At 42.3% G+C, this 14,142-nt stretch overlaps 1 protein-coding gene across 4 annotated transcripts in view; it reads left to right on the forward strand.

Moving 5' to 3' along the window:
* Positions 1-14,142, forward strand: part of sipa1l2 (signal-induced proliferation-associated 1 like 2) — an 82,285-nt gene that overhangs the window by 52,316 nt on the left and 15,827 nt on the right. For 3 of the 4 annotated variants that reach the window (XM_010873058.5, XM_010873061.5, XM_010873059.5), the window contains exons 10-15: positions 1,560-1,775; positions 5,620-5,769; positions 7,471-7,568; positions 8,156-8,253; positions 9,970-10,382; positions 12,425-12,649. In XM_010873058.5, the coding sequence (XP_010871360.2) occupies positions 1,560-1,775; positions 5,620-5,769; positions 7,471-7,568; positions 8,156-8,253; positions 9,970-10,382; positions 12,425-12,649 (1,200 nt within the window). The remainder of the gene's footprint in view (positions 1-1,559; positions 1,776-5,619; positions 5,770-7,470; positions 7,569-8,155; positions 8,254-9,969; positions 10,383-12,424; positions 12,650-14,142) is intronic. The other variant, XM_034294098.1, reaches the window with a different exon arrangement.

Below are 14,142 nucleotides of genomic sequence, written 5' to 3' on the forward strand. Positions count from 1 at the left end.
CTGGATTTTCCATTAACATGAAAAATATGGATACATTCAGCCAAATGTCTCCCAAGTGCAAACAGTTCCTAAGTTAGAACATCAGCAGAAAGGCTTGGTGGATGGGCTTCAAAGGGCACTCACCTCAATCTTTGATTTTCTCATGCTTGCTTGGGTGGGTTTCAAGTGAATTCATGAGTGCACTCAGGTGTGGGTACAACACGACTAACAAGTAAATGTACTCTATACACACTGTTTAGCTTAGTGATCTGAAACATTGTCGTAGTGTTTGGGGGAAAAAACGACATCTTGATCTTTCAGAATCCACTGAGTTATTTTACATTTTACACACTGCTACATCATAAAAATTTGATTGGCTTTCAGTCATAACCCATGCAATGTTGGAAAGCAAAGATCCTGAGTTCTGAAGGCGTATCAAGTATGTCATGTTACTGCACAACCACTGCATTCCAAGTTACTTATCAGTGTCCAGATCTGCCATATTCAACTTCTATACTGTATGCGTGTAAAGGCTTATCCTCAATCAACTTTAACAATTCTTGCAGGTGTCTGTAGCAGTGGTGGTAGGAAATTGAAAATTCTGCCATATAACAAGTGTGGATCTTTTATGCAATTTTTTTCAGTGTACTCATACCAAAAATATTTTATCTCGGTGGTTAAACAAATTAAAGCCAATATCCTTTCTTTTTCAATCACAGATAAGAAAGGGTCAGCTAATGTTAAATTAATTTACATGATTTAAGTAATTTTGCTCACAATCTTATCCAAAGTAACATACAGTACAGAGAGCATACGTTTTCGTGTTTTCTTTTTGTACTTGTAATCAATTCAAGCAGTCAGCAATTCATTTGGCATTATGAATAGCCAGTTAAATTTCCTGTTTAAATGCATCTTGGCAAGTCTCTAATTCTCAACCCAGTTGTTCGCCAACCAATCCAATGGCCTGCAGTGTAATGTTCCAACAAATGACAGTGGAAAAGACATGTCATGATTAATATTTGTTGGGCTGGATTCTTGGCGTCCACTGCATCTGACCACCCACATCCATAGGGCTCTGGTAAAAAAAGAAAGTGCTTTATTAAGGTAGTAGCTAATTTTTTTCTGAAGTTATGAGCTGATAGGCTTGTTAAGGTAATCAATTTCATGGTGTCAAGAGGCCAGAGATCTCTTAAAACGGGGGCTTGTCAAATCCATACTGGCAAATGTTTTAAAATATTTTTGTGTAGCAAAGTCAGTTCTGTTGGACTCAGGTTGGCACCGACCGGTTCCAACGCCATGGGATGTTATGTCACCCATGTCATGCCCAGAGAATTAGGTTAGTTATATATTCCGGGATTACATAGAGCAAGCAAGACGTGGAACTGGGCTCTGTTACTTTGGAAACTGACATACTGTGTTAAGTTAAATATACAGGATTTGTACTTGCTACGTGTTGTTGTTTGTTAAACGACTACCAGCTTAGTTTTCAATAAGCTCATTTGTTCATTCAGCTAATTTGTCTTTTTGTTCAATGTATTACACTCAATTGCTTATTTTTGGTTATTGATTCGTTCATTCAGAAGCTGTGCGGAGATGTACCGTGTCCCCATGGTGGAGTACAAGACGTCCATGGCCGCTGGCTGGCACTGCATCTCGGCTGCCCCGGGTGGCGGGCCTCCCCTGTCCCGTGCATCACCCACCCAGGGACCCAGCCCTGGGCAGCAGATGTTCCACTACGCCCAGGGGGCCATCTCCCGCAGCACCTCCTTTGACAGGAAGCAGCAAGACAGTACCAGGTACACTTGAGAATCTCAATCTGTTTAGTTCCTAGTTTAAACCCCCTTAGAAGAATGTCTTAGTCTGGAAAGCAGAATTGTGGGCACATAAATCTATTTTTGGGGTTTACACTTACCACCAATTTTCTGTTATCCAATTTGTGATAATGGCCCTGCTACATTGCAGCAGCTCCCAGCAGACTTGGGAAAGTCGATGTTGAGGTATTGATCTTTCAAAGCACATTCTGTGCCATTCTTGTTCTTATCTTGCTGCTCTCTCAACCAGGAACACACGTTGCCTTTGAGCTCACAGGCAGCAACACTGCCACAAGGAGTTTCTAGAGCGTGATGAGGAAAGGCCACCTAGGGCTATCCGCAATCAGGATTCAAAGAATTCTCAACACTAGTTTTTAAAAGGCTTGCCTCGGCCATACTTGTTTTTGCTTTCACATAGTATAATTCGCTATACACTTTCAGGATCTAGTGTTTGACAACCGCTCATAGTAGCGGATGAGCTGTACCCAAGTGAACACATGCAGGGGTTAATGCAATACTGCTTCTGCTAATGCATTTTTAAGACCGGTGAACAGCGCACCCTGATATTTGTTGCTTTCTGCGTAATTTTTTAAAACATCTGCTGTGTACGGTCTCCCTGTCCATTTCCTCTTCCAATAGATACCATGTTGCTCTAAATTTTAATGCTACCCATTCATGACCAAAGTTTTTGATGTTGAAGGATTCAGCCTTCTAATTAATTCATAGATATTATTAAACTTAGATTTACTGACAGACACAATGGGTCCTTTATCCTATCACTTGCTCTGCACAACGTCAGCACAGCATGCACTTAATTAGGTCACTGTTTTTTGTAATGGGATTTAAACCAATAAATGAACAAGACGCAAATGCATGACTGGGCAACTAATATCTGAAAAGACGGAAAACATGATGACGGATTGGCCAGCGTTCCCCACTCCTTTTTGCTGCTTTACTTAAAATACTAATTTTCATAGACTAGGTAGTATTTTCACATTGAAAAACTGCCGGTAAATGGCACACATTTGTTTTTTACCAGCCTAGCAAATCTATGGAGCGATAGAAGTTTTAACATACAGTATGTCGAAATTGGAAATGAATCATGTTTAAATGACTTCTGTTGGCACTAATATCACTCCATAAGCATCTACTTAAATCTATTTTTTACCCTGTACTTAGTGTCTGTTTGTCGGTCTGTCTGTCTGAGGTTTGAGAAGCGGACTCCATGTTGGGCACCTGTTATTTAACTCTTCTCACATCATAGGAGGAGGTGCGGGGCCGACAGGGTGGAGCCATTTGGGGTTTGCCAGCAGGCAGTCTTGGGGTGTGTGAATGTTTTATTGAGCTCCTGGGTGTCATGGTTCCCGTTTGCCTGCAACCAGCACATCCCCCTGCTGTGAACTGTCCTCGATCATACACTCACAAAAAGAGGGCTACAGCAAGGCCGCCTCAGCATTGGTCTTTTGGGTAGTGTTGAATTACGTGTCAGCTATGTTACGTTGTCAGTATCGATGTGTGCGCGTGTGAGAGTGAGCGAAGCTTGCAGTTGTGTGCCTGTGCGACCTGTTATTGCCTTATGGAGAAGGGGTTCGGGTGGGGTGAGATAATGATTAATTTCCGTTCATAGCCTCAGGGGAATGATTGACGTATATTCTCAGGAGAAGACCTCAGTTTGCAGACAGGAAGTTAACAAGTCTGTATGATTGAACTCTAAAGTGTATGGCATTGTATTTACATATTCTTTGTTGAACACAAAAGCATTCCTTTAGCCTACTTCACACAGACGGAGACTGTTTGTTTTTAGATTTCATACATAAGAATTTGGTTGGATGGCAACAATTCCATGTGGTAGTTTTCCGGTCGACAAATGGTCACTGTATATTTTTCCCAGGCCCCCCGTCTCATTAAAACAAAGTTGTCCTCCCCCTTTTGTCACCAGATGGTTTATGTAAAGCAGGGTTTTCTTTGAAAACCAGGACAATCCTTTCCTGGTGCAGAAATGTTATTTTTAAGGATGTTTCTTTCTTGATTATAATGTTAGAGAGAGAAGTGTAGTGGGAAGAGTACTGCCATTTTTCAACCATTATAATTGATATAAACATAAAAATTAATTCTAAATTCTCTTTCATGTCTAGAATTGCCCTTGTCCGGAGAATCCCAATTTCACACTTTTAGCCATGCCCCTTCTCAGCAATGTCCCGCAGGCATGGAGAGTTGAAGATTGAGTGGTGTCCTCCGAAGGACATCTTGCAAAAACATTTTGGTTCCAATCACTCTGCTTGCGAAGCGAGGATACTATATGCCAGGATACTATAAAATGGTTTTCCTTGGCATCAACATTGGCAAATAATATACAAATATAATTTTCTATACATTGTTTTGAGAATTATTTTTATGTTCCCTGACGGTTTACTTTTTAGTAATTATTAGTGAACTTGAAACTGTTAAAATCCATATGATTACAGGTCACATTTAGAATAACATTTGAATGGTTAAAATAAGAATTCTAATATGATGCACATCTGTCTATATTAGAACCAGACAAAATAGGGCATTATAAATATGGTTCTTATTAGCACTGTGAAGCGTATCAAGAGTCACCGCATCATTACCAACGCTAAAGCTTTCTGTGATGATTCATATAGGTGCTAAATGTAACATTACCCACATGCTTTTACCATGCCTTATTCATCACGTGACACTTGGTCTGGGGTATACAGAATAACACAAATAAAAGTGCTAGACTCTGAGGTAGTACAATGTCACCATTTAGGTGGCATCTTTTCCTCCAGGAAAACGACATGGAGACACTGCATAATGTTTATTTTGTGTCAGTTGTTCAAATTCAAACCCTTTGTGGCTTCCTGTCCTGCTCCTGTTTGCCAACCAATTAATTGGTGGGGAGGTGGTTTGGTGTAATGAGAAGGTGCTCAATTTGCAGCTGCCAACGCCTTGCGAAGCGGACCTGTAACATAACTGCTCAATATGCAAGGTTCTGTTCTTTCCCATGTAAAGACCCCTCCTCTTTCTCACACCTCCTCAGTCTTGCTGTCCTAAATTCCCCTTTTTATGCAAGTTCCCTGTTGAAACCTCAGCAACACATCTCATCCTTTCCATATGATCTGTGATTCAGTGATTTCTCGAAGGCTCAACGTTACCCCAGGGCCGGCGGTAGTCAGGTTTCCTGAGTTAGAGGATCAAGCATCTCCTGCTTCACGAAGGGCTTGGATACAACCATCCGTTAAGGCTAAGAATAGCACCTAGCCTTACTTCTTACTCACGCTATGTACCCTAAGTAAATTCCCTGAGCACTTTCATAAACGATTGGGATTCTAATAAGTTACTATATATGGGCAACACACAGTGAATGACCTCAGTTCACTTCTATTGCCAGTGTGGAATACAACCATTTTAAATAAGGGCAAAGGGCTGTTTTGTTCACACGATGTGGATATTTGCCTTTGGTGTAATACATATGATGATAAAGACCACTAACAAACATCAAGAGCATGTGAAACATCAGGACATGTTGATGAATTGTAATGCTGCCATGCATCACTTCTGTGATGGCTCTTGTTTGACAGCTTTGAGCGTAATCGGGATTATACGATGGCCGTTTAGCAGATGGGCCAATTGTTTTTAATATGTAATTACATAAATGTCTACCTACTGAGCACAGTCAATGTATTTCCTTAGACCTAGCCTATGTGGCTCTTTTTAGACTAAGACTATGAGAAGCCTTTGTTGCTGTTGCCTACAGGTAGGGCAGTGTGGTGGTGGGTGGCCCCTTGGTTAAATGTCCCCTGAATGATTTTGGGTGGGTTGGCAGGGTACAGCCGGAATATGAGATCTCCCCGACGGCCTCGTGCAGCAGTCGGGAACCAGGACAACTCTACTGCAGCTCCCCCAGCAACCAATCCACGTCCAGTGACCCTGGACCTTGTGGCACCTGGTCCCAAAAAGCAGGATACATTAACGGGTAAGGAACGGACAAAATGTCCCTGTCCCCTACATTGATATTGGTATTTTTGTTCTAATCGGCATCATTTAAACATGGATTTATAGCACAGTGGAAACCAATAATAATTGAGTGCGGAGACTTTATTCGTAATACTATTCTGATTTAATATAAGCTAGTTAGGGGTGTATTGGGGTGTTGTATAACATGCTCTGGCACCTTCCATTATGGTTTTATTGAAGGGCAACGTAAGTCGACTCTGAAATCAAACAACATATGAAAAAGTATAGTTTGGGAGAATTTACAAGCGCAGAAACCAGTGGGAATAAGACCATGTCTAAAAATAGATGAACTTCCCCTTTAAATATAGTATGTATAATCAGTACAGTAGTATGTTCAGTGGAACCAGTCGTGTATTATACGATAGGCGGTCTCCTCTATCTAGGACAATGCCCGTGCCACCCCCACCCTTCCACACACACTTGGTTGTTCAAGGCCCCTCTTTCCTTGACCTGGTGCAGTCCACTGACGCGTCTAAGATCTCAGGTCAGAGGCCCCAGCCAGACCCTGCCTCTCAAGTTGCAAGGCATTCCTTCAAAGTCCCCAAAGCATCCGTTGTGGAAATGTGTCTGGGCAGCCGCAGCTTAGCGGATACTATTACACACCATGGGAAAGGTTTGAAATAGCTCGCTGTGACTCGCCAAGTGGTGAGAAACCGTGAAACAATGGCCAGCGGTGTGAAAAGCAGGAAGTGGGCATAAAAAGTATTGCGGTGTACAGTAAATGGTGGTTGTATGTCAAGGACACACGAGGCAAAATAACACGATGAACTTCTTACTTGCTGGGACCTGTTCAACAATGCTATATAAACAAATGATGATTAGATACAAATTGTAGAGACCGTGGATGGTAATGATGATGATAATAATAATACTTAACATTATTTTATAATATTTAGTAGTAAAATTAACACTATCACTAACAGAACAGAACACAGTAGCAGTTCTAATAACCTGTTGCAGAGCATGCAGAATTTGAGGGGAACTAATCCGAACTCACTCTGTCAATTCTGGTCTTCTGGAGCTGTCCAGTATTTTAATACTTAACGTGATATTCAAAGTCTTGAGTGAGAAATCTGTCCTTTTGAGTGATCTCTCCTTTTTTCCTTCATATCCCAGTTGCATCTGTCTTATCAAAACTCCAAATAGATTTGGAAATGCTGAATGCCTTCATCTCAGACATACTTGCCAATATCTGCTTCCCCCCCACATGGCTCTTCTAACCGCAAAACCACATGAAACAGCCCGCAAGGGCTCCCTCACTTGCCCGACAAACTCAACTTTGCAGGTGACCTAGCCAAGTGAGGACTCGCTGCAGTGTGATGCGAGGTTCCTTTTCCCTCTCCATGCTGGCCCAGTTTGCATCCCCCGCAGGGTTCCCCAGCAGCTCTTCAGCTTGCGTCACCCTCCAGCCCTGAACACGGACTGTGGTGGTCACAAGTCCAGTGGTCAATCATTTGTTAGATACTAAACATATTTTCCCTCACCATCCCTTTAAACTAGTTCACATTTCAACAGTTCAGTTATTTAGAAGACGCTCGTGCAAGGGCACCTTATGCCCCCATTGGCTCCGGGGACTTGAACCAGCGACCTTGCGGTTATTAGCTCCAACCTGTCAATTCAAGCATACCTCTGTCTGTTTTTTTTTTTTTTCTGCCTGTAGGTGCCCGTCCCCTGCACTGCTCCTGGATCAGCCAATTGACAAGGATGGGGAGGGACATAGAGAGAGGGAGCCCAAACTGGAGAGGACCAGATCGGCAGGTACAGGTTTTTCATCATCTTGATATTCCTAGCCACTTTGCGCTCACTCCTGTTTAGGCTTTCCATTGTGAGGTACGCCAGTTTACTGTAAGGCCCTTTTTACCTCACTTAAGGTAAAAAAAACTAAAAATACTGCTTGGTCAAATCAAAATGCATTTGATTTGATTGAGCAGCATCATTGTTGTCAGATAATGGCAAGTGGAGGATGTGCTATGAAAGAGTATTGCCGGTAAGTGGCAGACATTATGGAAAATACACATGTAGTTATGGAAAATACACATGTTATGCTGTAAGCAAAATCAAGGGTGAAGTGGTGTCATAGTGGTGAGGGTGGAGACTCTGGCGTGGAGCCACATAAGTACATACATTCAGGAGTGTTACGACCCAGCTCTGCAACCTATAGAATTGAACTGTGCTTATTGGGTCCTTTTGTATGAAGTGCAACCTGCCAAAAAACTTCAATGCAATTCATAACATGTCTCTTTAAATGAATGGTGAGTTTACCTGACCTCGACTTTATTGGACAGGATTGAGTGGGACAGTTATAAAACAAAAATAATCTCAAATTGACACCTCCTTGTTTACAGAAGCCAAGTGGCACCATCCCTCCACAAAGATTTTGAACATGAGGGAGAAAGGCCAGCCAAGACCAGGAGCAAAGGACTCCCCCAATAAATACCAATGTGTGAGTACTAATGTCTGGAGTGATTTTAATATTTAATTAGGTTCGATTTTAGATGTTTTTTTTTTCATGTTTCTGTTAGATTTGGGTGAGTTTTCTATATTCGAATAATCTCAGACCTACATTTAAGTGTTAAGGGAATTTGCCTTGGCACACTGGTTCAGCATTAAACCAGCTGTGCGTTAAACCAGCTGAAAAGTCTTTAAGAAAGAAAATAATCAATGAATCAAGCATATGGTTCATTGGTTTCATATGAAACCATCGGTGTAATTATACAATGGGACATCATGTAGACCCACTTAAGCATTCCCTGGAGCGTTTCATCTCCTAGAAACGTTCATGACCTTATGTTTGGACTGCAACATTACACCCTTGACAGATGGACCATGATAGGCCATGATGTCTTACGTATACATGTTTAGTAATCTGATCTTTACGGCGCTGCCGTAGAGCAGCTTAGTTATCCATACAGCTTGTGGTACGGTGGTGGGTAGCATTTATCCTGCACGAATGAGCTGCTCTTTTTAAGTTGGCTAGAACTCTACTTCATGGACCAGGCTAGAAAAGGTCAGCTGTCCCTTGTTTGTGGCGATGTTCTCACTAACAGCAAAGGAGAATCACTAACTTCAAGTTGATTCTCCTTTGCCATCCCCTCCTTTCTTTAAGTGCATGAATGATTGTGTTGATAGTAATAGCTATGTATGGTGAATATAGATTTGTCTGTGTTATTTCTGTGAATTATTACTACCCATGAATGTTATTTAAATCCCCAATATAAGAACTGACCTTGGAAAGATTATTTCATTATATAAAAAGGAAGCTTCAGTGGGTGCTGATGCTTACCTTTTGTTGATTTTCTATTGCTGAAAGGCCAAAAGAGGAGGAGAATGTGTTCCACATTTGGCTTTTTTTGCAGAACATATTACATTTTCATATACCCTCCAACTCTTTTTGTAATGGCTTGGTTCATGGAATTTTTAATGAACTGCAACTTTAGGAAGAATTTTTATACTCTGGTTTTGTTTAAATTGTGCTCTAATGGGGCTGATTATTTCTCTTAATACGAGTCAAATTGGTTCTCACGTTACTTATTTGATAAAATCAACAAAAAAACCCAATGGCATAGTAGTGCAGTTCTTTAAAAACATAACTGTTTGTAGCAATAAAAAACATGTATCAACTGGGTTGGAAAGTGACATGTGTAAACAAGAAAGGCCTAGAATAAGGCTTTTACCTTCTTTCCTAGTTTTTTCCCCCTGAATTTGACAGGATATGATTGCTGCTCTAAATACATTGTTATAGATAATAATGACAATAGCTTAACTGTGAACTTTATCAAACATGTCAGGAGCAATCCCATCAATCCCAAGTGTTAACCAAGAAATACTTTCCAAAATAGCCAATACATTGAACTCAAAATATGTGTTCCACCTTTAATCTGAGGATTGAAGCCTAATAACACATCCCAAACCGATGATGCATAACTGTCTGTGTATATCACCTGTCCAGTACTTGCATACTTTATTTCTCTCAAATTCAACGGCAGGAGAGTATCTGAAGTCGTTTCCTTATGCTTTTCCTCCAATGCGCCTTCAGAGAAATTGAGTGAACGATGACACAGGAAGCAGAGATTTGACAGCTAATACGTTTTTTCTGAACCCGTCCATTGAAAACAGATGAGTCCCGCTAACCATTAGTGTGGTTTATCTCTTCCTCCAGTCTGGTTCCAGCCACTCCAGCAGCAACACTCTCTCCAGCAACGCATCCAGCGGGAGCAGCGAGGACAAGCGATTTGGTTCGGGGGACCCCATGGACCCGGACGCCCTGGGCCTCACCTACATCAAGGGTGCTTCCACCGACAGCGGCATCGACACGGCGCCCTGCATGCCCCCGCCGCCCCCACCCCTTCCCGGTGGAGGCTGCGCGCCCAGGGTCTCGGTTGGCCGGCTGGTCCTCCAGGACGCCAGGGGGGAACAGTGGGCGGTGGAGTACCCGGGGACGAGCAGTTTCCCGGGTGTGGGAACGCCCGAGGTGGGGCTGTCGTCACAAGGCTACAGCACTCAGGCCACTTCAGCTGGGCTCGTGACGGATGGGAGCCTGGGTGACCTGAGCGAGATTTCTTCAATGTCCAGGTAAGACTCCAGCTCCGTGGCGAAGTTTGCCCTTGGTACAGATTTCGTATTGGCTTCCTTTCCCCAAATGTCGACCTTAATCATTAATGGGGATACTTCTGAACTGACCCAAGATCAACGTCTTTGGCCAACTTCACTTTACACCAAGAGTGGACGATTTTCCTCTGAGTTTGTTCTTTGTTTTTAATGAGCATGTGCACATAACACAATGGCGCCATGACGAAGGCTGTACAGGTCACAATTGTAAGGACGTGCCTGAACAATAGCTTTTGGACGACGACGCAGCTCGCCATCTGTTTAGCCAGCGACTGAGGAAAAAGACCACGTCACCACCACAAAAATGTCCCTGCCACAATCCTAATTCCCCGTTAAGTCTAACACTTCCTCTCGAAACTTGTGCTCAATAACAAGGAGACGCGGTTACCTTTCTAACCTTGTTCTTCTCTTTGGTTTGAGACAGAACGAAACAGAGTCTAGTTTCCTGCTGGGTCAGGCAGACTGATGACAGCCCTTTTTATAGACACCGGTTGCTATGCATTGTTTTTGGGTCAGACAGTATGAGCCCAGCCACAGTTTCTCACTGGGCCAGGCTGGTGGCATTTGTTTCAACCATGTTGGGGTAAAATATGGCTGAGACAAACGCCTGTTTCCTCCATGAAAGGGTCTAAGGGGATCTTAATAGCACCAAGCTGACAACCACAGTCTAGTTTCACGACTTCACTGGGTCACTAGCCGACATGCGGCTGGGAAGCCCAATATGCAATGCAAATAGGATTTTCTGGTCTCGCCGAACTCATGGGATTGTCTTAAGTGGCTTGGGCGCCTGCAAAGTTAACTGAGACCGTCAGATGACCTACATGACATCCTTTGAGGAAGAAAAGAGTGAAAGAAAAGAAAAAACGAAGGCTTACGTGATCTTTAACCCTCCCAAGTCAATTGGATGTTGCTGCAAATAGATAGGGCCGCTGATACGATATGACCAAATTGGGGAGGGGGCAAAAATGACAGCCAATCAGCCGTGCTGTGGCAGGCTCTCTGTGTCTGTGCCATGATCCTGGAGTCCACCAGCAGTGAGCACAATGCTGTATTTAATGAGTTGTCGTGAGGCCTGTCAGTGCCGACGGCACCAGAACATTGTCATCGTGCCCCACTTGATTTGACTCCCTCTCTGTCTGAGTAGGCAGGATGTGTATTTGGATTCCACTGCTGTAGGCTGGTAGAGGCGTCAGTGTTCGGGTTAAAACCTGTTTAGAGAACCATGCAGAGCACACGTTGAGAAGATATATATTTTTTTTTTTTGAAAGAGTCTTAACATTCTCCAAAATGTAATTACAATCATCACAACTGTTTCATGGGACATCACAACTCTATAGCATGTGTGCAAAATGTAGTGACTCACCCAAAACATTTAATTCATGCTTCAAAACCTAGTTATTGTGTCAGTAAATTGGCCAGTGGCACCACAATGAAGCATGTTTTTTTTTTTCTCATCATGTGAGACGTACTGGTCAAAATGTTTGGATGTTTTTACACCATGGCAGCCAACCCTGGAAATATTTGTTGTATAAAAATTTCAGTTTTGTTCTACTTTTTTGTCTAGCTGAATGTTGGTGTGTCACACTGAGGTTTTTAGATACCAATTTCAGCCGTGGTAAAAGTTTACTGGGAAAGTGAATTCTGTAAAATTCTGTAGTACACACAAAAAGGATATGCACATTTGTATGTATACAGGAAATTTAGCGATTTGTTACATGTTAACAGAAAATGCATCTTTTCGTGTAAATATTTGCGTATTTCTCACTTAAAAAGTAATATGTAGTGAGCTGAAAATTCCCCACAAAATGACATCCATGAAAACAAAAAAAACTGCAACAATGAAAAATCCACTGATATACAATTAATTGACCAGAAACATGGGACAGTTTTCACTGTAGTGAATGTTTATTTATTGGCGTCTTTCCAATAATGCCAACTTTTGTGTGTGTGTGTCAGTCATATTCAACCTGCTTGACCGACTGTATGCTTCCATCTGTTTTTTCTAGTGGCTCCAGACACTCTGGCAGCCCATCAGAACATGGTCCTAAGAAGTCCGTCTCGGTTGACTCCTCCAAAGTCTACATCATTTCTCCTGGTGGCATTGCAACCGGGTCTGGTCTTAGTGGTCCATCCCAAGCCCACCAATCACCGGGCAAAGAGTATCTGATTGGCTGGAAAAAAGCTGAAGATGACGCTGCAATGGAGGAGCCAAACAGGCCAAAAGACTCTAGGTGAGTTAAAAGTCCCATGAAGGACTTGACCCTTCCTATTCAGAAAGGTTTTCAATCTTGTGTCCATGTCCATCGTAGAAATAATAAAAGTCCAAAAGGTTTCACTTAATCTTTTACTTCCAACAGATAATTTCATTGGGCCCCAGAATCCTAAAGAGACTCAGGGGAAGCTGAGAGACACTACTTCACTATTCAAATATAAATTTATTATGCAATTTGTTGTCCGCATTATATTTTTGCCACAGCGCTGTTTTGACCACTTTCGATTAAACTTAGTGAAGTGCATCAGTGCAAACTGTAAAAAATAGGGTCAAAGTGCTTGGTGTTTTTTGAGACTTTACATGAGTCAGCCTAGGCACAACCCACAGACTCAAACTGTGCCCTCGACTATCCTCCGGTAACCTTTTTTATCCAGCAGGCTTGACACATCACTCCTGAAAGACCCAGGCAAAAATCATTGAATAAATGTTGCAGGCGACACCAAAACATTAGCCATCTGGCATGTTCTGTTCCATGCTCTGTTAACGTGCAGATTTTTTTTGTCTGATCAGCTGTAGGCTGCTTACAGCAGCTGCATATAGGCAAGCCTACAATGTACCCTATCCCTCTGGCCGGCTGAAAAAAGCGGAAACGTGTATTTATAGCCCATTCTTTTGTTCCATTCTTTTTTATATGGAATCGAGCTTGGGCTGTCTAGTCTACAAAGCGATTTAGATTTTCAATCTAAAATGATTGACCGTATTAATCAATGGACACAAGCATTGATGTTTGAATTGGTCTGGAGTTAGTAAGGGACTCCTACACGATGCTACCCTGAATACAGCATGCTCATCCCTGTGAGTTTTGATGTCAGTCATGTTATTTTCTTTCTGTGTAAACTCCCCAGTTAGTCATATTAATAAATAAGAAAAAATACAGCGGATGATTTAGTTCATACATTAAAAGCTTCATGTTGTACCTGTTTAAGTAAGCTGGGTCCCTAGGTTTCCCGTTTCAGCTGATTCATTTTATTATTTGAATAAACCGTTGTCGAGTTTTAGAACGAAGTAAAAGGTGTCAACCTTTTTGACCTCTGACCAGGTCGCTTGAACAAACGAGGCTTCTGACCTCAAGGGTCTTTCCTGGTTAAATAAAGGTTAACTGACCTGGTATAAAAACATGCTGAGCTGCCTTTGTAAAAGCTGTTTAAATGATCAAGCTGTACTGCCAAACTTACCCAAGTCCCCTATTGAAACATTCTGATGAAAAGAGAGAGCCAAATGAAGACTTGCTGCTCTGACAGAGTCCCGTTGGGCCTTGTCCCATCTTATTAAAACCATAGGATTTGAAGCAGTGACCTGCAGCTTCCATCTCTCATTTCACAATTGCCACTGAACAAAACAGGGGAAGTGTTTTCTATTCCTCAATCAGTCCTCCCAGTCAACATACTGACCCCAAGGTAAACATAGCATTTCAGGTGGTCTGGACTGCTCGCGCTTTGAATGCTGCACACG

Source organism: Esox lucius, chromosome 9 (genome assembly GCF_011004845.1).
Source record: "Esox lucius isolate fEsoLuc1 chromosome 9, fEsoLuc1.pri, whole genome shotgun sequence".
Classification (NCBI taxonomy): Eukaryota; Metazoa; Chordata; class Actinopteri; order Esociformes; family Esocidae; genus Esox; species Esox lucius.